Source organism: Acanthochromis polyacanthus, chromosome 1 (assembly GCF_021347895.1).
Source record: "Acanthochromis polyacanthus isolate Apoly-LR-REF ecotype Palm Island chromosome 1, KAUST_Apoly_ChrSc, whole genome shotgun sequence".
Taxonomy (NCBI): Eukaryota; Metazoa; Chordata; class Actinopteri; family Pomacentridae; genus Acanthochromis; species Acanthochromis polyacanthus.
In genome coordinates this window covers 49331964-49350516 of record NC_067113.1, presented here as the reverse complement: position 1 = coordinate 49350516, position 18553 = coordinate 49331964, and the positions used below count along the sequence as shown (strand labels likewise).

Here is an 18553-nt window from a genome sequence, read left to right as displayed (position 1 = left end):
TTTGGTCATTAGGCTAATGGAGGTCAGTTTCAGGGTTTAAAACGGACTCTCTTGTCTTGTGTTGCAGACCGGTGGACACAGACCATCAGACGTCGACAGCGCAACTCTGGAGCAGAAGTTTCTGGACAATGACAAAGACGTGGTGGAATTTAAAGCTGGTTCACAGACGTACTCGCTCAGTTTCCAGGGTAAACAAAGCTCTGTTTTTTTTTCTATATTCTGCTGTTTTAAAAAAAAAATAAGAATTACAGTTTAAAATGAAACTTCTTTCCCCTCAGACATGATCCAAACAAACAAGCAGTTCGGCACTCTGAGGATCGTGTGTCGACGCCCTCGCTTTGTTTCTGCTGCCGATGTTAAAGAAAAGAAAGTGAGGTAAAGAGGCCCAAATAAAGCCGCTTCAGAAAGCATTCAGAACCCTTTCAGTGGTAGAACTGAGGATGTCTTGAGAACTTATGCTTTGGTACCAAAGTTCTGCACACTGCACTGCTCTTAGTTGTGTTTCCCACATTTGAAACAGCGTTTTATCCAAACCAAGTCACAATAATCATCCTGACCTTCGTCTCAGCAGAAAACCTCCGGGTCAGGCCAACTCCACCCCTGTGCCAGACAACTGGGACAAGACTCAGATCCCAGCCAAAGGATACTCGGTACAGTGAACACACCACATCCTCAACCTGCATGGCAAATACAACTTCAAAGTCTGTGCAGCTAGTTAAAAAGTAGATGTAACTGCTTTAAAACTGTGTGTATTTCTTGCACATCGTATATTTGGTTATTTAAATATTTGTTTAAATGTGCTGTATAACTCATGTTTTTCTGTTTTCCTACTTTCTTGTTTCTTTCTATGTTAATTTTATAAACTCTGAATAATTTGGAGGGGAAAAAATGTTTCAAAATTACAACAAAAGATGATTTGCAAATATATAACTTACATTGTTTGTGTTGTTTTTTGTTTTAACTCCAGTTTCTGTTGATATTTAACCATATTAATACTTCAACAATCTTTAAATCTTGTCCATTCTTTGTGCAAGTGCTTCAATTTCTACAAGGAAATCAGAATCTGTTGTCAAACCTGAAATCTTCCAAAGCTCATTAGGTTTACCTTTCATAATTTTCAGCTAATTGGATTTAAATGACCTCAAAAAGTCTGAATACTGGTGTTCTTAATGATAGATTCTAAATATATCAACAGAAACATTAAAAGAGGAAATAAATAATGTAAGAAATCCAATTTTTTATGATTTATGGCATTTATAAGGATGTCAAAAGCAATATTAAACCTTTTGTAATTCTTCTTTTTTTTTTTTTTTTTTAAATCCTGCTTCTGTCACTGATCATTCCGAATCGTGTTTTCTACATGTTGTTAAACACAAAAAAGTCTGTTCTCTGTTTTCTTACCTGTTTGATTCACATATTTGAAGATGAGGCAGAATCTTTCCTTATTCTAAGCTCGTTCAGTTAACTGCTTTTTCACAATTTATTTAAACATCATCTTAATTTCTGAAGGAGGCTCCTCAGTTTTCCCTAGAAATATATTCAGACAGGATTTAGGGAATGTCTATCTTGTTGTTTGAATAACTGAAGGTGCAACTTTTGTCATTCTGCTGAATAAAATGGTGTGCAATACCTGGAGCTTTTATTGTTTATTTGCTGCCAAATATGTCTGAGTTTAAATATATTTATTGTAGTCTGGAAGCTGTTTTGTTAGATCTAATAAACATATTTATTATTCATATAGAGGAGATTTTAATTGATTAAAAGTGTTTTAAACATCTGAACACCAAAATCTGACGGCAAGATTGAAAAAAAAGTTACATAAAAAATAATCAAAATTCATCAGAGCTAGAAATGGAAAAAACAAAACATAACAAAAAAAAACTAAGAAATGCCATATTTTTGACTTTCTGACACTCCTTGAATTACTCATTTACCATAGACTGTTTCATTGGGAAAAATAGACATGTAATCAGAATCTCCTCATTCCATGTGTGTGATTTCAAATTTGACCAAAAATGAACCATTTGTGCTAATCATAGTGAGTAAACAACAAAAATAAATTGCATTCCTTTTCTCAACTGTGAAACCATTAGTGACTCAGCTCTAAGCAACAGTCAAATGACAAAAATTGAGGGATATTAAGTGAATATATTTCAAAAATATTACAGAGAAGACATTTCTGAGTTCTCTGTTCTTCTAGTCATGGATGTTCTGTTTCCATAGAGGTGCAAGACTTTATACTGCAGTGAAAAATGAGCCCACAGTGTGTAAAAAAACACCCAGAAACTGTATTCATATAGCGTTAATTTAGGATTTGGGTGTCACTATTCTCCCTTTGTCTTTGAAAATTATACTTAATTTCACTTGTGAGAGCTGTTTACCAGACATATTTCTCATCAAATAACATGCTTTATTTGGATTAAATGTCTCTGCAAAAATGGCATTTCATAATCTTGTCAAATGGGATCCTTTCTACCTCATGAGGATTTATATGGGACATCTAAAAGCCTGCTATATGTCCTCTCATTTAAAGTCTAATTCAATTTCTTCTCTGCTATTATCATTTCTGTAATTCAGGCCTTAATGCATCCCAAGTAATACATCAGGAGAGGGTTTATCTAGATGTCTGTGCGTCCTCCTTAAATCACAAATGTCCTTTTTTCTTTCTGTTCCTACAAGTTTGTCACATCCAACTTTACAACCCAAACACCCCCCCACCCCCCATTCACATCAGCGTTTGGAGGAGAGGTATCGAACAGAATAAGAGTAGATCTGATGGTAGATATCTTAGTGCTCCTGCATATGAAGGCTTTTGTGCCTTAAAAAGTCAAACTCTCAAAACGTGCGAACAAAAGCTAATTTTGTTTTTCAGCTATTTGAAATGTCCTTAAAATCATGTTGGCATTCGGTGCAGCATACATTTGTCACTCATTTTAAATCTCTGCAAAAAAAAGGTTTAAAAATCCAATTTTGCAACTGATAGTGACTGAAAATGTACCTGTCTTTCCAGAGAATCACTCTAATGAGCACCTCGGATGAATACAAGGAGGTTCAAACTCTTTTCTGTAGAACCATGCAAGGCTTTGATATCGTCAGCATCGAGAGAATTCAGAACAGAGCTCTTTGGGAAGTCTTCCAGTGGTACGTATTGTATTTAACATGTTCTTATCAACATTGCTTTACCAATATACGATACAAGCCAGCCATGGATATATTGGTGTGGACATACTGGTTGTAAAATGGTCTTTTACAGAATGTAGAATAAGATCCTTGAGTTCATTTAGATATTATGTCATTGAATAGTTTATTCAGAAGAGTAGCTCCATTGTTTGCAATGCTGGTAGGTTTGTCTGCAGCACATGTAGAAGAGCACAAGTAGTGCGGAGTCAAGCGTTCATTATAAGTTCCTAACTAGTTTTTGAAATATAATAGACAATGTCCCCACCATTTTCCATTTTGTAATGTAACTCTAACATATATCTGAACATCATCTGCCAATCAATACTGGATTTTCTTCCTCCCTAAAGTTGGCATCATCCTCTACAATCCAGTATTGGTTGAGATCTACTTATCATTTCGTCACTTAATTTCTTAAAATAACCGATTCTTAACTTCCTTGTATCTCTACAAGCAACCTCCTCTTTCTGATCAACAAAGGAAACCTATCCAACTTTTTAAAGTGAAAAAGACTCATTCTTATTTTTACAAAAGTTCAATTTCAAGCTTTTGCCACTACAAGTAGCGTTAAAGGCATTATGGAGGATGTTTTTTTTTTTTGTTTAATTTGTCTGATTCACATAAAATGAATATACTGACCTTTAGTGGACTTGTATGTATGGTTTCTTAAAAATAAAAAAAATTACTGTGGACATGGCAGGACCTGAAAAACATCAGCCAATCAACGCGCTCGGACCGAGGCGTTTGGTTTGCTCCCTTTCCTGTCAATCAAATATCTTCCGGCTCAGGCCTAGTTACGTAGATTACGTACGCCTTGGACTTACGTGTTTTCTGTATGTGTTGCTTTGGTATAGCTTCATAGTTAGCTGGCGACTTGTTTTGCTCATCTTTTTTTACATAATGGCAGATAAAGATCCAGGGGGACCCAGCCGTAAAAGACAACTTCACGAGTGCTACGCAAGTTTCTGGAGGGCAGCGTTTCTTCGTAAATGTTAAAAGGGGGGAGGTTAGAGGGGGGTGAGGGAGAGGTTGTATGTGCGCATGCGCATGCTACGTTCAAAGTCGTAGGAAATTAAATCTCCTCTAATGCCTTTAAGGATGGCTATTGCTAGCAAACATTACATAGATATTGCTCAGTACCTGATAGTATTCTCTGTTGATTTGCAACATATTAGCATTGCAGTACAACTTCTGACAAACAACAGAAGCTGCAATATCATACTTTGCCATTTTAATTTGAGTTTTCTGATTTATTTGTCTAAACTCAAGGCAGAAGAATCAGATGAAGACCAACAATGGAGGCCGCACTGTGATGGAAAGGAAGCTTTTCCATGGCACTGACAGTAAACACATAGAGGCCATCTGCCTCCACAACTTCGACTGGAGAGTCTGTGGAGTTAATGGAACTGCTTTTGGCAAAGGTGGGTAGAAGACATAGTCATTATGAGTTGCTCAGTGGATTGAGAACTAAAGATAAGCTTTTGTCTTAAATTACAAAGAAAATTTGCAGTGATTGGGAGGAACAGCATGTAAAACTCACTTAACACTAACTCAAGTTTGAAAGAATATTTTGCAAAATCGCTTTATTTTGCCATTTTTCTGTTAGAGACTGTTATCTTTGCAAAACAGCTGCAGCTGATTTGATAGTGGATCAGTTGTTCTACAATTCTACAATTTCATTTAGCAGACGCTTTTGTCCAAAGTGACGTACAACACAAGCAAGAATTCAGACATAAGGAAAAACCTGTAGTAAGTGCAAAAAGTGCTTCAAGTGCGATTGGTCAAAGGTGTTGCCATCAAGTTGCAGAAGGATTGCCAACCACCCCACCCCCCACCCCTTTTTTTTTTTTTTTTTTTTTTTTAAATCTTTGTCAGCGCTAAATAAATGCTGGGTTTTGGACCACCTGACTTATTCTACCCCTAAGGTGGAGTCAGATTAAGTGTCATGGTGTTCTCTAAACAATTGAGTCTTCAATTGTCTTTTAAAAGTAGAAAGGGACTCAGCAGAATGCACAGAGTTTGGTAATTTGTTCCACCATTTGGAAACAACAGAGGAGAAGAGTCTGGCTAGAGATATCGAGGGTTTTGGACCACCTGATTTATTCTACCCCTAAGGTGGAGTCAGATTAAGTGCCTAGGTGTTCTCGGAACAATTGAGTCTTCAATTGTCTCTTAAAAGTAGAAAGGGACTCAGCAGAACGCACAGAGTTTGGTAGATTGTTCCACCATTTGGGAACAACAGAGGAAAAGAGCCTGGCTGGAGATATCGAGCCGTGCTGGGCTGGAAGCACCAGGCGTCTCTCACATGCAGAGCGAAGTGGGCGTGAAGGGGAGTAGACCTGGATCAGGGAATCCAGGTAGGCTGGGGCCGTTCTTGTTAATGTTTTGTAAGCCAGGAGGAGAGTTTTGAATTTGATTCTGGCTGGAACTGGAAGCCAGTGAAGAGAGATGAACAGGGGAGTGACATGAGCTCTTTTGGGCTGGTTGAAGACCAGACGTGCTGCTGCATTCTGGATCATCTGTAGAGGTTTGACTGTACATGCAGGGAGACCTGCCAGAAGAGAGTTGCAGTAGTCAATGCGTGACATCACAAGAGCCTGAACCAGAAGTTGTGTGGCCTGTTGGGTCAGGAAGGGTCTGATCTTCCTGATGTTGTAGAGGGCATAACGACAAGATCGAGAAACTGAGGCCACGTGAACCCTAAAGGTCAGCTGGTCATCAATCATGACACCCAGGTTTCTGGCTGAGTTTGTGGGCACAAGAAGGCTCGAGTGAAGTTGGACACTGATCTGAGGCTGAACAGATGGACAAGAGTTGTTAATATCTGTTTATTTGTGTGTCCCCCTTCTGGCAGCAAGGGTTGTTACACAAATGCTATCAACAAGTACTTTAGACATACTTGGTGTTAATTGCTATCTTTTTTAGACTGCAATCCTTCCAAACTGCTAGTTGCTGTAGCTGATTATATCTCTGTCATTATGGTTGCTTCGGCTCTAACAGACTAATCTGATGCACAAGTTTGGGAATACACTGCATAGTAAAGAGGATGTACTAGATGCTAACAGATTTAACTCCCTTTCCAACATGCTCATGCTCATGGGCACATAGTTGTTCTAAATTATACTACTTTCCATTCCTCTTGGACGACTTGTGTCAAACATACGACATCAACGTCTACGTCTTCCACTCTCACATATTACTGTGAAACATGAACAGTTCTGCCCTTGTAGCACAAATTTTGGGCTCCATGTGGATGTCCACAGAGAGATTTGTACTGATTTTGAAGGACTTGCATAGATGGAAATTTGTACAACTTGGACCCTAGTGCACCTTCTCATACTCTAATGTGGAACACCACTCTTAATCAGCATCACAAAAACTCTTGTCAAGAGAATGTAGACATTTATCTAACAAAACAATTTTGACTTTTTGGGACAACCTGGGCGCTCCAAAAGGATGTTGTTATGATTCAGATTTTCCATTTTCTTCTGCAAGTTGAATCACGGTTGCAGCAGGCAAAGCAGCAAAGTTCTCCATCTCCTCCTAGGGAATCCGAAGGTGTTCTCAGGCCAGATGAGATATGTAAGCCCTCCAGTGAGTTCTGGTTCAAACCCCAAAGTCTCCTTGTAGTTGGAGGTCCCGAAAAACCTCCTAAGGAAGGCACCCTAATCAGACTCCAACCTCCCTCCGGGTGTCTGAGCTCCTCACTCTTTCTCTAAAACTGAGCCCAGCCATCCAACCCCAGAAAACCCATTTTGACCACTTGTATCTGAAATTAAATACTTTCAGTCACTACCCAGTACTCCTGAATGTAGATCGCCTGGCAAATCAAGACCTTTACCTTCTGGCTGATCTCATAGTACTGCATCTGTCCATGTCACATTTCCCTTTCTCGTCACTTTTAAACAAGATCACGAGATATTTAAATTCCGTCATATGGGGCAACAACTTGCATCCAAAAAAGAGGAATTCATCCACCAGTTTACGACAGAGATTTTTCACCTACAAAGAATTGCCTTTTCAAGCAAATAATTTGTTTATCAGTAACTAATATCATACTTTGTTGCCCTTGCCCTAGAATCTTTGCCCGTATGATGACATGTTTTCTCACGATCATGTCTTTGTGTCCAAACCCAGGTAGCTACTTTGCCCGGGACGCCAAATACTCCCACGACTACACTGGCAACACCGATGTCAAAACCATGTTTGTCTCACGGGTGCTGGTGGGAGATTATACCAAAGGGGAGTCTGAGTACCGCCGACCTCCTTCCAAGGATGGCGGAGACATAAACTTCTTCGACAGCTGCGTAAACGACGTTATGAACCCGTCCATATTTATTGTATTCGAGAAGCACCAGATCTACCCCGAGTACCTGCTAAAGTACAAGACCACAAAGCTGCCAGGTGACATATTCGGTGCTGCGACATACCCTGTAGCAGCACCAAACCCTGTGCCGGTACCGAAGCCAACTCCGGCTCCAGCTCCAAAACCAGTACCTATTTTGAAACCAACACCTGCGCCGAGACCTGTTGTCCGACCAAGCGTATCAGCTTCCCAACGCAGCACAGTCTCATACACACCACGCAGCACATCCTCATACCAGTCCAGCACCTCGTCTTACCAACCTATGACCTTGCCTTACCAATCCAGCACTTCGTCTTACCAATCCAGCACTTCGTCTTATCAATCCAGCACCTCATCTTACCCACATAGCACAACATCCTCTTTGTACCGACTCACTCAGTTTTCTCCACCTTCCCCACCTCCAAAGAAGTCTAGCCAGTGTGTCATTGCTTAGGGAGGATGGTGAAGTGAGGGCAGATGTTGTTTTTGGAACAGAAAATAATATCTGAAGGAGCTGGATGCTTTGGGCTATTGGGCGAGCAGCTTAGATATAGCAGTAGTATAGTTAAAGTATAGAAGCGTGTGGCAGTGTAGCTGAAAGTGCTTTTTACTATGGAGGGCCAAATAGCACTAAAAATGTTCATCACAAATTACACTAAAAAGCTTAATGTTAGTGACTGCTGCATGCTTCACAGTAGCCGGTTAAGTTTCCAAAATCGGTAACAGACAGCATGAATGTTATTCCATCCACTGCTGTTAATTCTAATCAGAAAGTGGCGCTAAGTGGTGGGATTCAACATTTTCCATTTGATTTGAAACATAAACAATATAGAAACTTAATATAAATACGGAAGGGTGAGTATGTTAACCACATGCTAATACGATTAATTCACTACCTTTTAGATTGCACTTTGTAGATTTTATCTATACACCACTTTTCGATGTCAACTAAATGTAAAAAAAAAAAAAAAATATGAGCAAACTTTTGTCCCAACACTTCACTCAGGTTTTTTCAACTAAAAATATGCATAAAATGCTGATGGAGGTGTGGTTTACAGAAAGTGCAGCACATGTCAGTCGGTGTTGTAAAAAGCAGCAGTCGGCTAAACGTTTAGCAAAAGTTCCCGAGACTAGTTTTTATAAATCTTGCTCAGGAATTTTTATTATTAAAAATCCAATATACTGTTTTAAATGTGTCAGATAAGGCTGTTATGGAGTCACATGTTCTGGTGTTGACTCGGCTGAGACACATAACAGAATACTCGCTGGTAACCGACCAATCACTGCTTGCTGTTTTTGATGACCTGCGTCATATCATTAAGAAGCTATTACTAGAAACATACATTTAAACAAGCAACGGCGTCACAAGCAGTGTGTTGTGTCTGGTGGGATAAACATAAATAAGAAAAACACGATGGATACACTAAAGTGACAATATGGTGGTCGTTCAGTCCTGTAGCCTGACTGTCACTTTGCCTTATTTTCAATGTTGTGAGGGCTCTGAGCTCCTATTATTTAACGTCAATGTTGCGGTACAATGTAAAAAATAAAACGGAAGAAAATCGAGGGCTGCACCAGATACAGCATCAGTTTATCGTCAACAGCGGTGAATGTTCGCACCACAGCCTCTACCAACCAGTAGAGGGTGACAAAATACCCGTTGGAGCTCACAAATATATAAAAATAATACATTGAGGATGAATGAGGCTTTGTAGTGTGCTGAACAGATGATTTGTTTTGCATTATGTTTAGAATTGTTAGAAATTGCAGATTTTGTGTTGAATGTTCTGATTTCACTGCAAAATAAAAAAAAAAAACATGCTGTTTTCCGAAATTATTTGTTAGCACTGTTGATTTTGTGCTTTCAAAAATCAATAAATTTTAGATTCATCTTAAAGGCACTCCAGCAGTGTTTTATTTTCAAGTTCATATTACACGGCTTGTGTTTTGTTGAACATTTTGTGTCCTTTCCACTGTAAGTGTACTTTTCAGCCGTTTTTAGATATTTTTCAAAACAATTTATGGTTATTTCATACATATTCCCTGTTGTTTTCAGTTTTGGATAACTAGTAAAATTGCAGAAAAAAAGTGTTAATTGACACACTAACACGGGAAAAAAATAGCTAAAGCGCAGATATGTCCACATCAAAACCTGTAGTAATCTTGGGAAAATTAGCTAAACCAGCAAATTAAAAAATGTAATATTCAGGTAATAACATTATAGAAAAACTTTATAATAAAAAAAACTTTATACTTTATAAACACAGCATAAACTGTGAAAATGTAGTTTTGTTTTTTCCCCACAGTTTTAACAAGAATCTTTTGAGCAGTTTACTGACATTTTATAGATTTTTCCTGGTCTGATAAATTATTCTATTAAAAAATAAAAATCACAGGAAAAAAGCTGTTGATTAAAGCATTAATCTATATGTCACTGCTAAAAAGAAAAGCAAAACATAATTGGGCATAATATTAATTCTTGATTTTCAAATTGCACTTTTTTCACTGTATTTAATTCAACAAAGGATAATTTCTGACACATTGTTTACCGATTTACACAGGTATAAATCATTTTTCATGACTATATTTGGACATTTCTTTTCAAATCTGACAAATAAAAATGATTTATATCTAGGACTGAAACAATTCATAAATAATTTTTTAACTGTTATTTTACAAATTTTTGCAATTTTGTAGTAGAAAAATCAGAAAAAAATATGAATTTATATATTAATTAAAAGCAGCCCTAATCTGCCCATTATGTCAACATCAAAAATCTTTATTTTTTTTACAAATATAATTAGTTCCTCGACATTTGAGCATAAAATTAGACATTTATACTATAATTAGTTCAGCTAAAAATGATTGTTTTAGTAATATGTGCCCTAATGTTCAGTTTTTGAACTTTACGATATTCTATAGTTTTTGCTTTCTGACACCATTGCTGCCAGGTTTGTGCAGTTTTTTTTTAATAGCGTGTGTCATTCAGGCAGCAAATCTACTTGGCATTCACACATTTTTTTTAGCGTGCACTGCAAATATGATGAAGTTAGAGGGATGGTCATCTGGCAGTAGAAAGAGCTGTGGATCTAAGGTAAAAGAAGAATGATCTCCTGATGCTGCTGCAGCAGATGAGTCAGGATGTGAGAGAGGAACTATAAGTGTGATCCTGGGTTGAACATGGCCTTATAAAGCATAAAAACAAAGTGAGATGACCTGACATTGCCTTTTTTGAGCCATAATTAGTTTTCCCTGAAGCATCTCTGCTACTGATCTGGTGATTGAACTACTAACAGACAGAGAAAGGAAAAAAAAAAAGAGGGAACTTTACAGAACAACCAGAGCAGAATAGAGGAAGGGAAGCCATGAAGACAGATGTTATCAGATGGAGAGTCCACTGATTAGACTGCAGTAAGTAATTAACAGAAACAGAATCCCGAATGATGTGAATTTGTGACTGGAATAATGAGATCTGATCACCCCTATAGGATGGGATAGAGCATTTGCTTTTGTGCAATAAGATAATAATTGGTGTCCAAATGACTGTGAGAGTCTGTGTATAAAATCAGTGGATAAATAACATGTTTATGGTCAAGAGATACAACTTAAAGGAGCAGAAGTGAGATTTTTTCTGCTTCAGATAATAGCAATCATAATAGTCAAATAAGGCTGCTATTTTGATTTTGTGTCGTGAAAGGCAGCTGCCCGACCAAAGCCTTTCAGTTCAGAGTGCAGAGTCTCACGTATTCATTTATTTTTGCTCGAGTGACTTAAAAATGTCTTAAAAGCACCTCTGGGAATTGCAGTTGTGTTTCTGTCTCTGTAGGTCTCATAAGTTGATTAACAACAGCAGCAGCAGCAGCAGCAGCAGCAGTCCAGTCGGAGTCTTTAGTGTAATGAGGGAGGGCCTGAAAACTGATCGATATGGCTGCTGCTTCCTGTGACATAAGAGGCATGAGGCCTGTAAATAACCACCATCACAACCCCCTCCCCTCAGCACACAGATGTTCCTCCAATAGCAACCTCCTCCTGGTGTGTTTCCAGACAAACTGCAGGATGAATGTTATGTGTGCATGCTAGGATTGGATATGTCTGTATTTATGCGTCCTAATTTGTTTCCATTGGCGCTGACTGTACATAAAAATGTGCAAATCCTTCATCACCCAAAGTTGCCCTGAATAGTGGTTTTTGAAACTCAGTGGACTGTCCGATGACCGTCAAGCAGCTACACCATTAATCATGTTTATCTTTAAGTAGGGTGACCATATTCTGTTTCTCTGAAAAGAGGACACATTTCCAGCTCGCGCACGAAAAATTTTCAGTCCCCCCCCCCCCCCCATTTTTAGGGGTTTTGCGTGGGTCAGGGGGCTTTCTGTGCTTCAAACTCAGTTAAACAGATATTCTGAATTCCCCAGAAAAGAACACTTTACCTGGATATACAGAAAAATAGCCCAAAACACTCACAAACAGTTGCTTTATAAATAATATATTTATTAAATTAAAGCAATTCTCCTAAACAATATAATGAGTCACATACAAATATGGCATGCTCTAGTCTTTAATAGTTATTGACTCAAGTTGTGTAGGAACACATGTATTCAGATGTTTAACAAAATAAGAAATAATCATCTCTCTTAAGTCTGACACTTACACCTTAGTTAGGAACAGTGAGGTAGAGTACCATTCTTCAAAATAACCTCCAAATTATCAATTATGTAAAAATAGAAATAATGCCTCAAAATATTAAACAAAAAGAAAAAAGAGAGGTAGCCTATTCTTCAATGTTCAGTTAGCCCATTCTTCAAAATAATGTGTCTAATGGCAAATGAAAAAAATATAGAAATAATGCCTCAAGTCAACAGTCCTTTTTCCTTCTTTTTCCTTTTCTTATTAGCTACAGAGACATAAGTCCCAGCTTTGCAGACTGTACATTCTGCCTCCCATTTGACACGACCCGGACGAAAACAGGGGTACTTTTTTTGCATTTCATCAGTGAAATGACATTTGCGTTTCGGCATTTTCTTTCTGTTCGAGTGCTCTCTCGCAGTGTGCCTACCTGCCTGTCAGCCTGCGAGGAAGCGAATCTCCAGCGCCGGCGCTTCAGAGACGCAGCGCTGGCGCTCCGCAGCGTGTGCAGTGGAAATTGTCTGATAGAAGAGAATGGGTTCTAAGTGCTGCGCAGTACGATTCAAGAGCGCGGCGGTTTCGCGTTATGTGGAATTTAGGGAATCAAAAACCCGGACATTTGAAGGACTTTATAAACACCGGCCGGACAGCCTCTCAAAAGAGGACATGTCCGGGCAAAAGAGGACGTATGGTCACCCTACTTTAAGACTTAATACAATTTAAATGGGCCACATAAAAAAATTACATCCCACACTGCTGCCATGTGTGGAGCTTCCCCCCCCCCCCCCCCTTTTTTTATGATTTATGCCATTACAGCTGTGTCATACTACACAGGAGAGTTTTTTGAATTCTCTCTACTTCGAATTAAATTTGTTCTTTTTCCATAGAGGTGCAGGACTTTATGTTGCAGTTATAAAAGAGCCCACAGTGAGTGAAAAGATGACTTAATCCAAAAACCAAACAAGGCTAACAGGGTGTATGCAACCTGCCCAGCACTAATCTCTGACAAACAAAGGTGGTAGCTAATTAGTGACCTTTGTGGAGCAGTTCATAATTAAAGATCCAAATATTTGCTTCAGAAACTTGTTGGAACCAAAAAACTGAGATTAAAGTTGATGCTGCCATAAATATGACTTTTCAGTTTACAGCTTATACATTATTAGCAATATCAGCAACTGCTAAGGCTGAGCCCTTATGGAGAAAAGCCCTTTCAGCCCCTTGCGCCTGTCGTCTTATTCTTTCATTCACTATCCAGACTTCATGACCATTGGTAGGGTTAGAATGAGAATCACCTGGTAAATCAAGAGCTTCACCTTCACCACGACAGTCCAGTTCAACACCCATATTAATGCTGATGTTGCACCAATCCATCAGTCCATCTCCTTTTTTCCATCATCCGTGAACAAGAACACAAGACACTTCAATTCCATGACCTTGGGCAGTAACTCATCCCCATGCAAGACGGAGCAATCCATCGGTTTCCAGCAGCAATTTTTTGCCAAGCAAGGAATTGCCTTTTCAAGGAGACCATTTGTATATTTATCAAGAATTACAATAATCCTTTGTTGCAGTCCTGGAGTCTCTGCCTATATCTGCCAATGTAATTATCTCACATTCATGTCTTTGTGTCCAAACCTAGGTAGCTACTTCGCCCGGGATGCCAGATACTCCCACAGCTACACCGGCAACAGTGAAGTCAAAACCATGTTCGTCTCTCGGGTGCTGGTGGGAGATTATACCAAAGGGGAGTCTGGTTACCGCCGACCTCCTTCCAAAGATGGTGGGGAGGTAAACTTCTTCGACAGCTGCGTAGACAACATCATGAACCCATCCATATTTGTTGTGTTCGAGAAGCACCAGATCTACCCCGAGTACCTGCTACACTACAAGACCATACACCTGCTGGTCGACATATTTGATGCTGCACCAGTATCAGCACAGAAACCAGCACCACAACCAGCACAGCACCCAGTACTGAATTCAGCACTGGCACTCAAACAGCTACTGGCAATGCAACCAGTACTTAAACCACAACCAGTACTAAAACCACAACCAGTACTGTCATCACAACCAGTACTTAAACCACAACCAGTACTAAAACCACAACCAGTACTGTCATCACAACCAGTACTTAAACCACAACCAGTACTAAAACCACAACCAGTACTTAAACCAGACCCAGTACTGCCATCACAACCAGTACTTAAACCACAACCAGTACCTAAACCAGAACCAGTACTGCCATCCCAACTAGTACTAAAACCACAACCAGTACCTAAACCAGAACCAGTACTGCCATCACAACTAGTACTAAAACCACAACCAGTACCTAAACCAGAACCAGTACTGCCATCACAACTAGTACTAAAACCACAACCAGTACTTAAACCAGAACCAGTACTGCCATCCCAACTCGTACTAAAACCACAACCAGTACCTAAACCAGAACCAGTACTGCCATCCCAACTAGTACTAAAACCACAACCAGTACCTAAACCAGAACCAGTACTGCCATCACAACTAGTACTAAAACCACAACCAGTACTTAAACCAGAACCAGTACTGCCATCCCAACTAGTACTAAAACCACAACCAGTACTTAAACCAGAACCAGTACTGTCATCACAAGCAGTATTCCCACCACAACCAATACTAAAACCAAAACCAGTACTGCCATCACAACCAGTACTTAGACCACAACCACTACTAAAATCAGAACCAGTATTGAAAGCAGACCCAATGCTGCCACCGCAACCAGTACTAAAACCACAACCAGTACTGACACTACAATCAGTACTTAAACCAAAACCTGTACTGCCAACACAATCAATATTTAAACCAGAACCAGTACTGAATCCAGAACCAGTACTAAAACCACGAGTTCTGACACTACAATCAGTACTTAAACCAAAACCTGTACTGCCAACACAACCAATATTGATACCACAACCAGTACTAAAACCTGAACCAGTACTTAAGACAGAACCAGTACTGAAACCAGAACCAGTACTTAAACCACAACCAGTCCTGTCATCACAACCAGTATTTAAACCACAGCCAGTACTAAAACCACAATCAGTACTGAAACCAGACCCAGTACTGCCAGCACAACTAAAACTTAAACCACAATCAGTCCCTGCACTGAAATTGGTACCGGCCCTGAAACCACCAGCAACACAAGCAGTTCAGTCACCACAAGCAGTGCTGGCATTAAAGCAAGTGCCAGTACTGAAGCCAGTACTGCCACCACCACCAGTATTGGCACTGAAACCAGTACCAATACTGAAACCAGTACCGGCACTGAAACCAGTACTGCCACCACAACCAGTATCGAAACGGGTGCTATGAACTGGTATTTACAGGATGTTGTATGGCCCCCAAGTGCGGAAACAAAATCAATTCTTACTGCTATAAGATACCAAATCCATAAAAACTCTTTGCCCAAAGTGTTTGCTCGTTTAATCACATGTATAAGAGCTGGAACAGTAAATTGGCCACAAAATCTGCCATTAAGCTCTCTGATGAATTTGTAAGTTCTTCAGTATCTGTACCCATGCAAAACATTTTAAAAAAGGAGAGTAGTTTCACAAACAACCTGGGACCTCTGAAGTAACTGGATCAATTAAGGGCTACAATAAATACAGTAGTAACCTGATGTCATCTGGTTTCATTGCGTCAATTTTACCTAATCCTGAGTCATTTCAAAGTAAAGTATTATTATAAGGTTGGAGGATTGACAGGACTGATGTATGTGATTAGCTATAATTGAGCATTTTTTTTCTCTTTGGTTTAACACATATAGTAGCTGCTTTTTCCTTTATGGAAAAGGAAAACGGATCCAACTATGCATTAGTCTACAAAAAGACAATTCCCAGGGTGAAAACAGATTTGGCTGTCGCTTCCACTGCATCCATTTATCCGCCACCCGTGCTTCATTGCTGCCCATTAAGATGGAGCAGTCCTATGGGAAATGCAGCTGTGCCATGCAGGATGCAACAGCCCACCCGGTGACAGTAAATATCCACTGACATTAACCAGCCCAAGCAACCCCTTCCTGCCTGATGCGTGCCCATGCCGGCCGCTGTGTCTTTCCCCGGCTGCTGTTTCCTGGTAGGCTGAGCAGATCCTACAGAGCCAGCTGCCAGGAGCTTCCAGGCCTCAGCATATCGGATGATCTGGTTTTCCTGTATTGCACGAGCTCATGAATAAAAAATGACTCCTTCGCCTTTGTTTGCGTGCACACCTCCTCCCGGTGTTTGAGATGTTTATGTTTTTGCTGAGTCACAGTGGTTTAGCACCAGTCGATGGAAGAACGCTATGGTGGCAAACCCCCTGGGTGAAGGGAAATGACTCAGATCTTTATTTGGCCGAAAGCGGGAGAAGTTTTTGTCGAGTTTGTGATGAATTAAATAACAGCTGCAGTCAACAGATCTACTGTATGTGTAGTCTCAGTGGATCAATGAAGCATCTGTTCAGCTGTTTATAAAAGATGTAAGGTGACAGATGCATTATTCGGTATTATTTCTGTTTTTAAGGTCTTTTTTATGCAGCATTTTCTATGCACCAGTTCTAGGGTAATGTTGCTGTATACAGCAGAAGCAATCAAAACTACATAATCTGTTAATAATTGCATGATTTCAGGGCTCATATGTAGAGTATTCTGACTTATAAACAAACATTTCAAAGAGACTGTAAGATAAATACATCCCCCAAAGCAGTAAATCACTGCAATAAAAGTGAAAACACCTGTGATCACCAAAGCTAAACTGTGTGTACCTATGATTTCCAAATAGCCGAACCCATGAACACCAGAGTTTTCTCGGTTTTGGATCCTATAAGATGCCGATCCACATGTCTGCATCGTGGGTCCTCGTGAAACAACTGCAACAGGAAATTAAAAATCTGATTGTGAGACTTTACAAAGATGGGAATGATAGTGGAAGACCATTCACCAACTAGAAATGAGTGAAAACACAGTTGCACGCAGTAATCAGAAGGTATAGAACGAGACATAACACCACTGATCAGAGCTGCAGTGGTCGTCCTCCGAAATGACACCATGTTCAATAATGTACTTAAACTATACAGCTCTGAAAAACAGATGGACAGCTACTTCACAATTGGTTTTCAGTGGAAATCTGAGTGTCTGTGATTGCTCAGGCAGTGTGAAAGGCAGTACGTAACGTCAACCTCTATGGATGTTGTCCGAGGAATTTACCGTCAGTGCTGTTTGGAAAGAAAAACTGCAAGATGAAGTTTTGTTCAGAAAACTTTAAAAGTAGCTTCATTGTAATTGGGAGCACATTCTTTGGTCAAATGAGACCAAGATAAATTTGTCTGGCTCAGATGGTTTCCAACATGGTTAATGTGAAGTTACCTAGGACTACCATAGTGAATGCATAGTCCTGATAGTGAAGCACAGAGGTGGGAGTGTGATTCTATGTGGCAGAAGATTTTGTGGAGATTACATTTATAGATGTACCATGGCTGTATGAGGATAAAGCAAAAATACTGGCTGACAAGATGATTTTCAGTTTACAGAAGTTTGTCAGAAAAGGAATATTTCAGCATGATAACAATCAGAAGCACGTCATCAAAACATACAAACAGGAAAAAGTGAAAATGATGACATGGCCCAGTATGGTGGGTGACTTGAATCCCATGAAACAGCTCTGGGGTATTTTAAAGAGAAAAGTAGAGAAACACAATCCCTCCTGCAAAGAACAACTGAAAAATCTATTGAATATATTGAAAACATTTTGGTACAGACTTCTTTGCATGGACTTCTTACTGTGGGTCCTGATTTTTAGATATAGGAAACCAAAACTCTGAGTACTAAATCGTACCTCAGTCCAAATGCCTGCTGTTGTACTTAGAAGTAATACATATACTGTAATTTGATATTGTTTTTAATTATTTGGTGGTTACTGTACATATTGTAAGTACTGTACATGAAGCCAGTGGAACCACAGAGGAGATGACCAAAGCTTTCAGATATCCTGTCCATGTTCATCCACATTCACAACTGTAATCCTTAATTATTGATGTGGTTAAACAGAAGATGTTTTTGTTCTCTCTACGTGAAATAAGCTGATATATTGAAACTGGAATTTTTTTGCTGTAAAATCCAGTATCTATCATTCAGTATATATTGTGCCATTAGCTTCAGTGTATATAAGTATGAAATATTCCAAAATGCACCTGTGCTGACATAAAATGAAGAAGATAAAAGTGTTGAAAATGATTTTTTTTTCTATTGCTTTCTATGCTTCGACCTCTACTTCAATTTCTGTACCAATATTTCTTATATCTAATAAAAATATACAAACCTGTGCAACAGGGACCTGAGTCATCTGTGGCTATACCTTCATGTCGGCTTCTATTTTTGTGCGTCTTCTGAATGCA

At 39.3% G+C, this 18553-nt stretch overlaps 1 protein-coding gene across 4 annotated transcripts in view; it reads left to right on the top strand.

Annotated features, from left to right (window-relative positions):
• si:ch73-252i11.1 (uncharacterized protein LOC553517 homolog) overlaps positions 1 to 18474 on the top strand; it is a 28891-nt gene extending 10417 nt beyond the window's left edge. The window contains exons 7-12 of one of the 4 annotated variants that reach the window (XM_051953614.1): positions 68 to 188; positions 279 to 375; positions 569 to 650; positions 3011 to 3141; positions 4447 to 4598; positions 13788 to 18474. In XM_051953614.1, the coding sequence (XP_051809574.1) occupies positions 68 to 188; positions 279 to 375; positions 569 to 650; positions 3011 to 3141; positions 4447 to 4598; positions 13788 to 15496 (2292 nt within the window). In that variant the 3' untranslated portion in view covers positions 15497 to 18474. Of the gene's footprint in view, positions 1 to 67; positions 189 to 278; positions 376 to 568; positions 651 to 3010; positions 3142 to 4446; positions 4599 to 7314; positions 9420 to 13787 lie in introns of those variants that run through there. The other 3 variants (XM_051953617.1, XM_022189342.2, XM_022189341.2) reach the window with 3 other exon arrangements.
• The last annotated feature ends 79 nt before the right edge of the window (positions 18475 to 18553 follow it).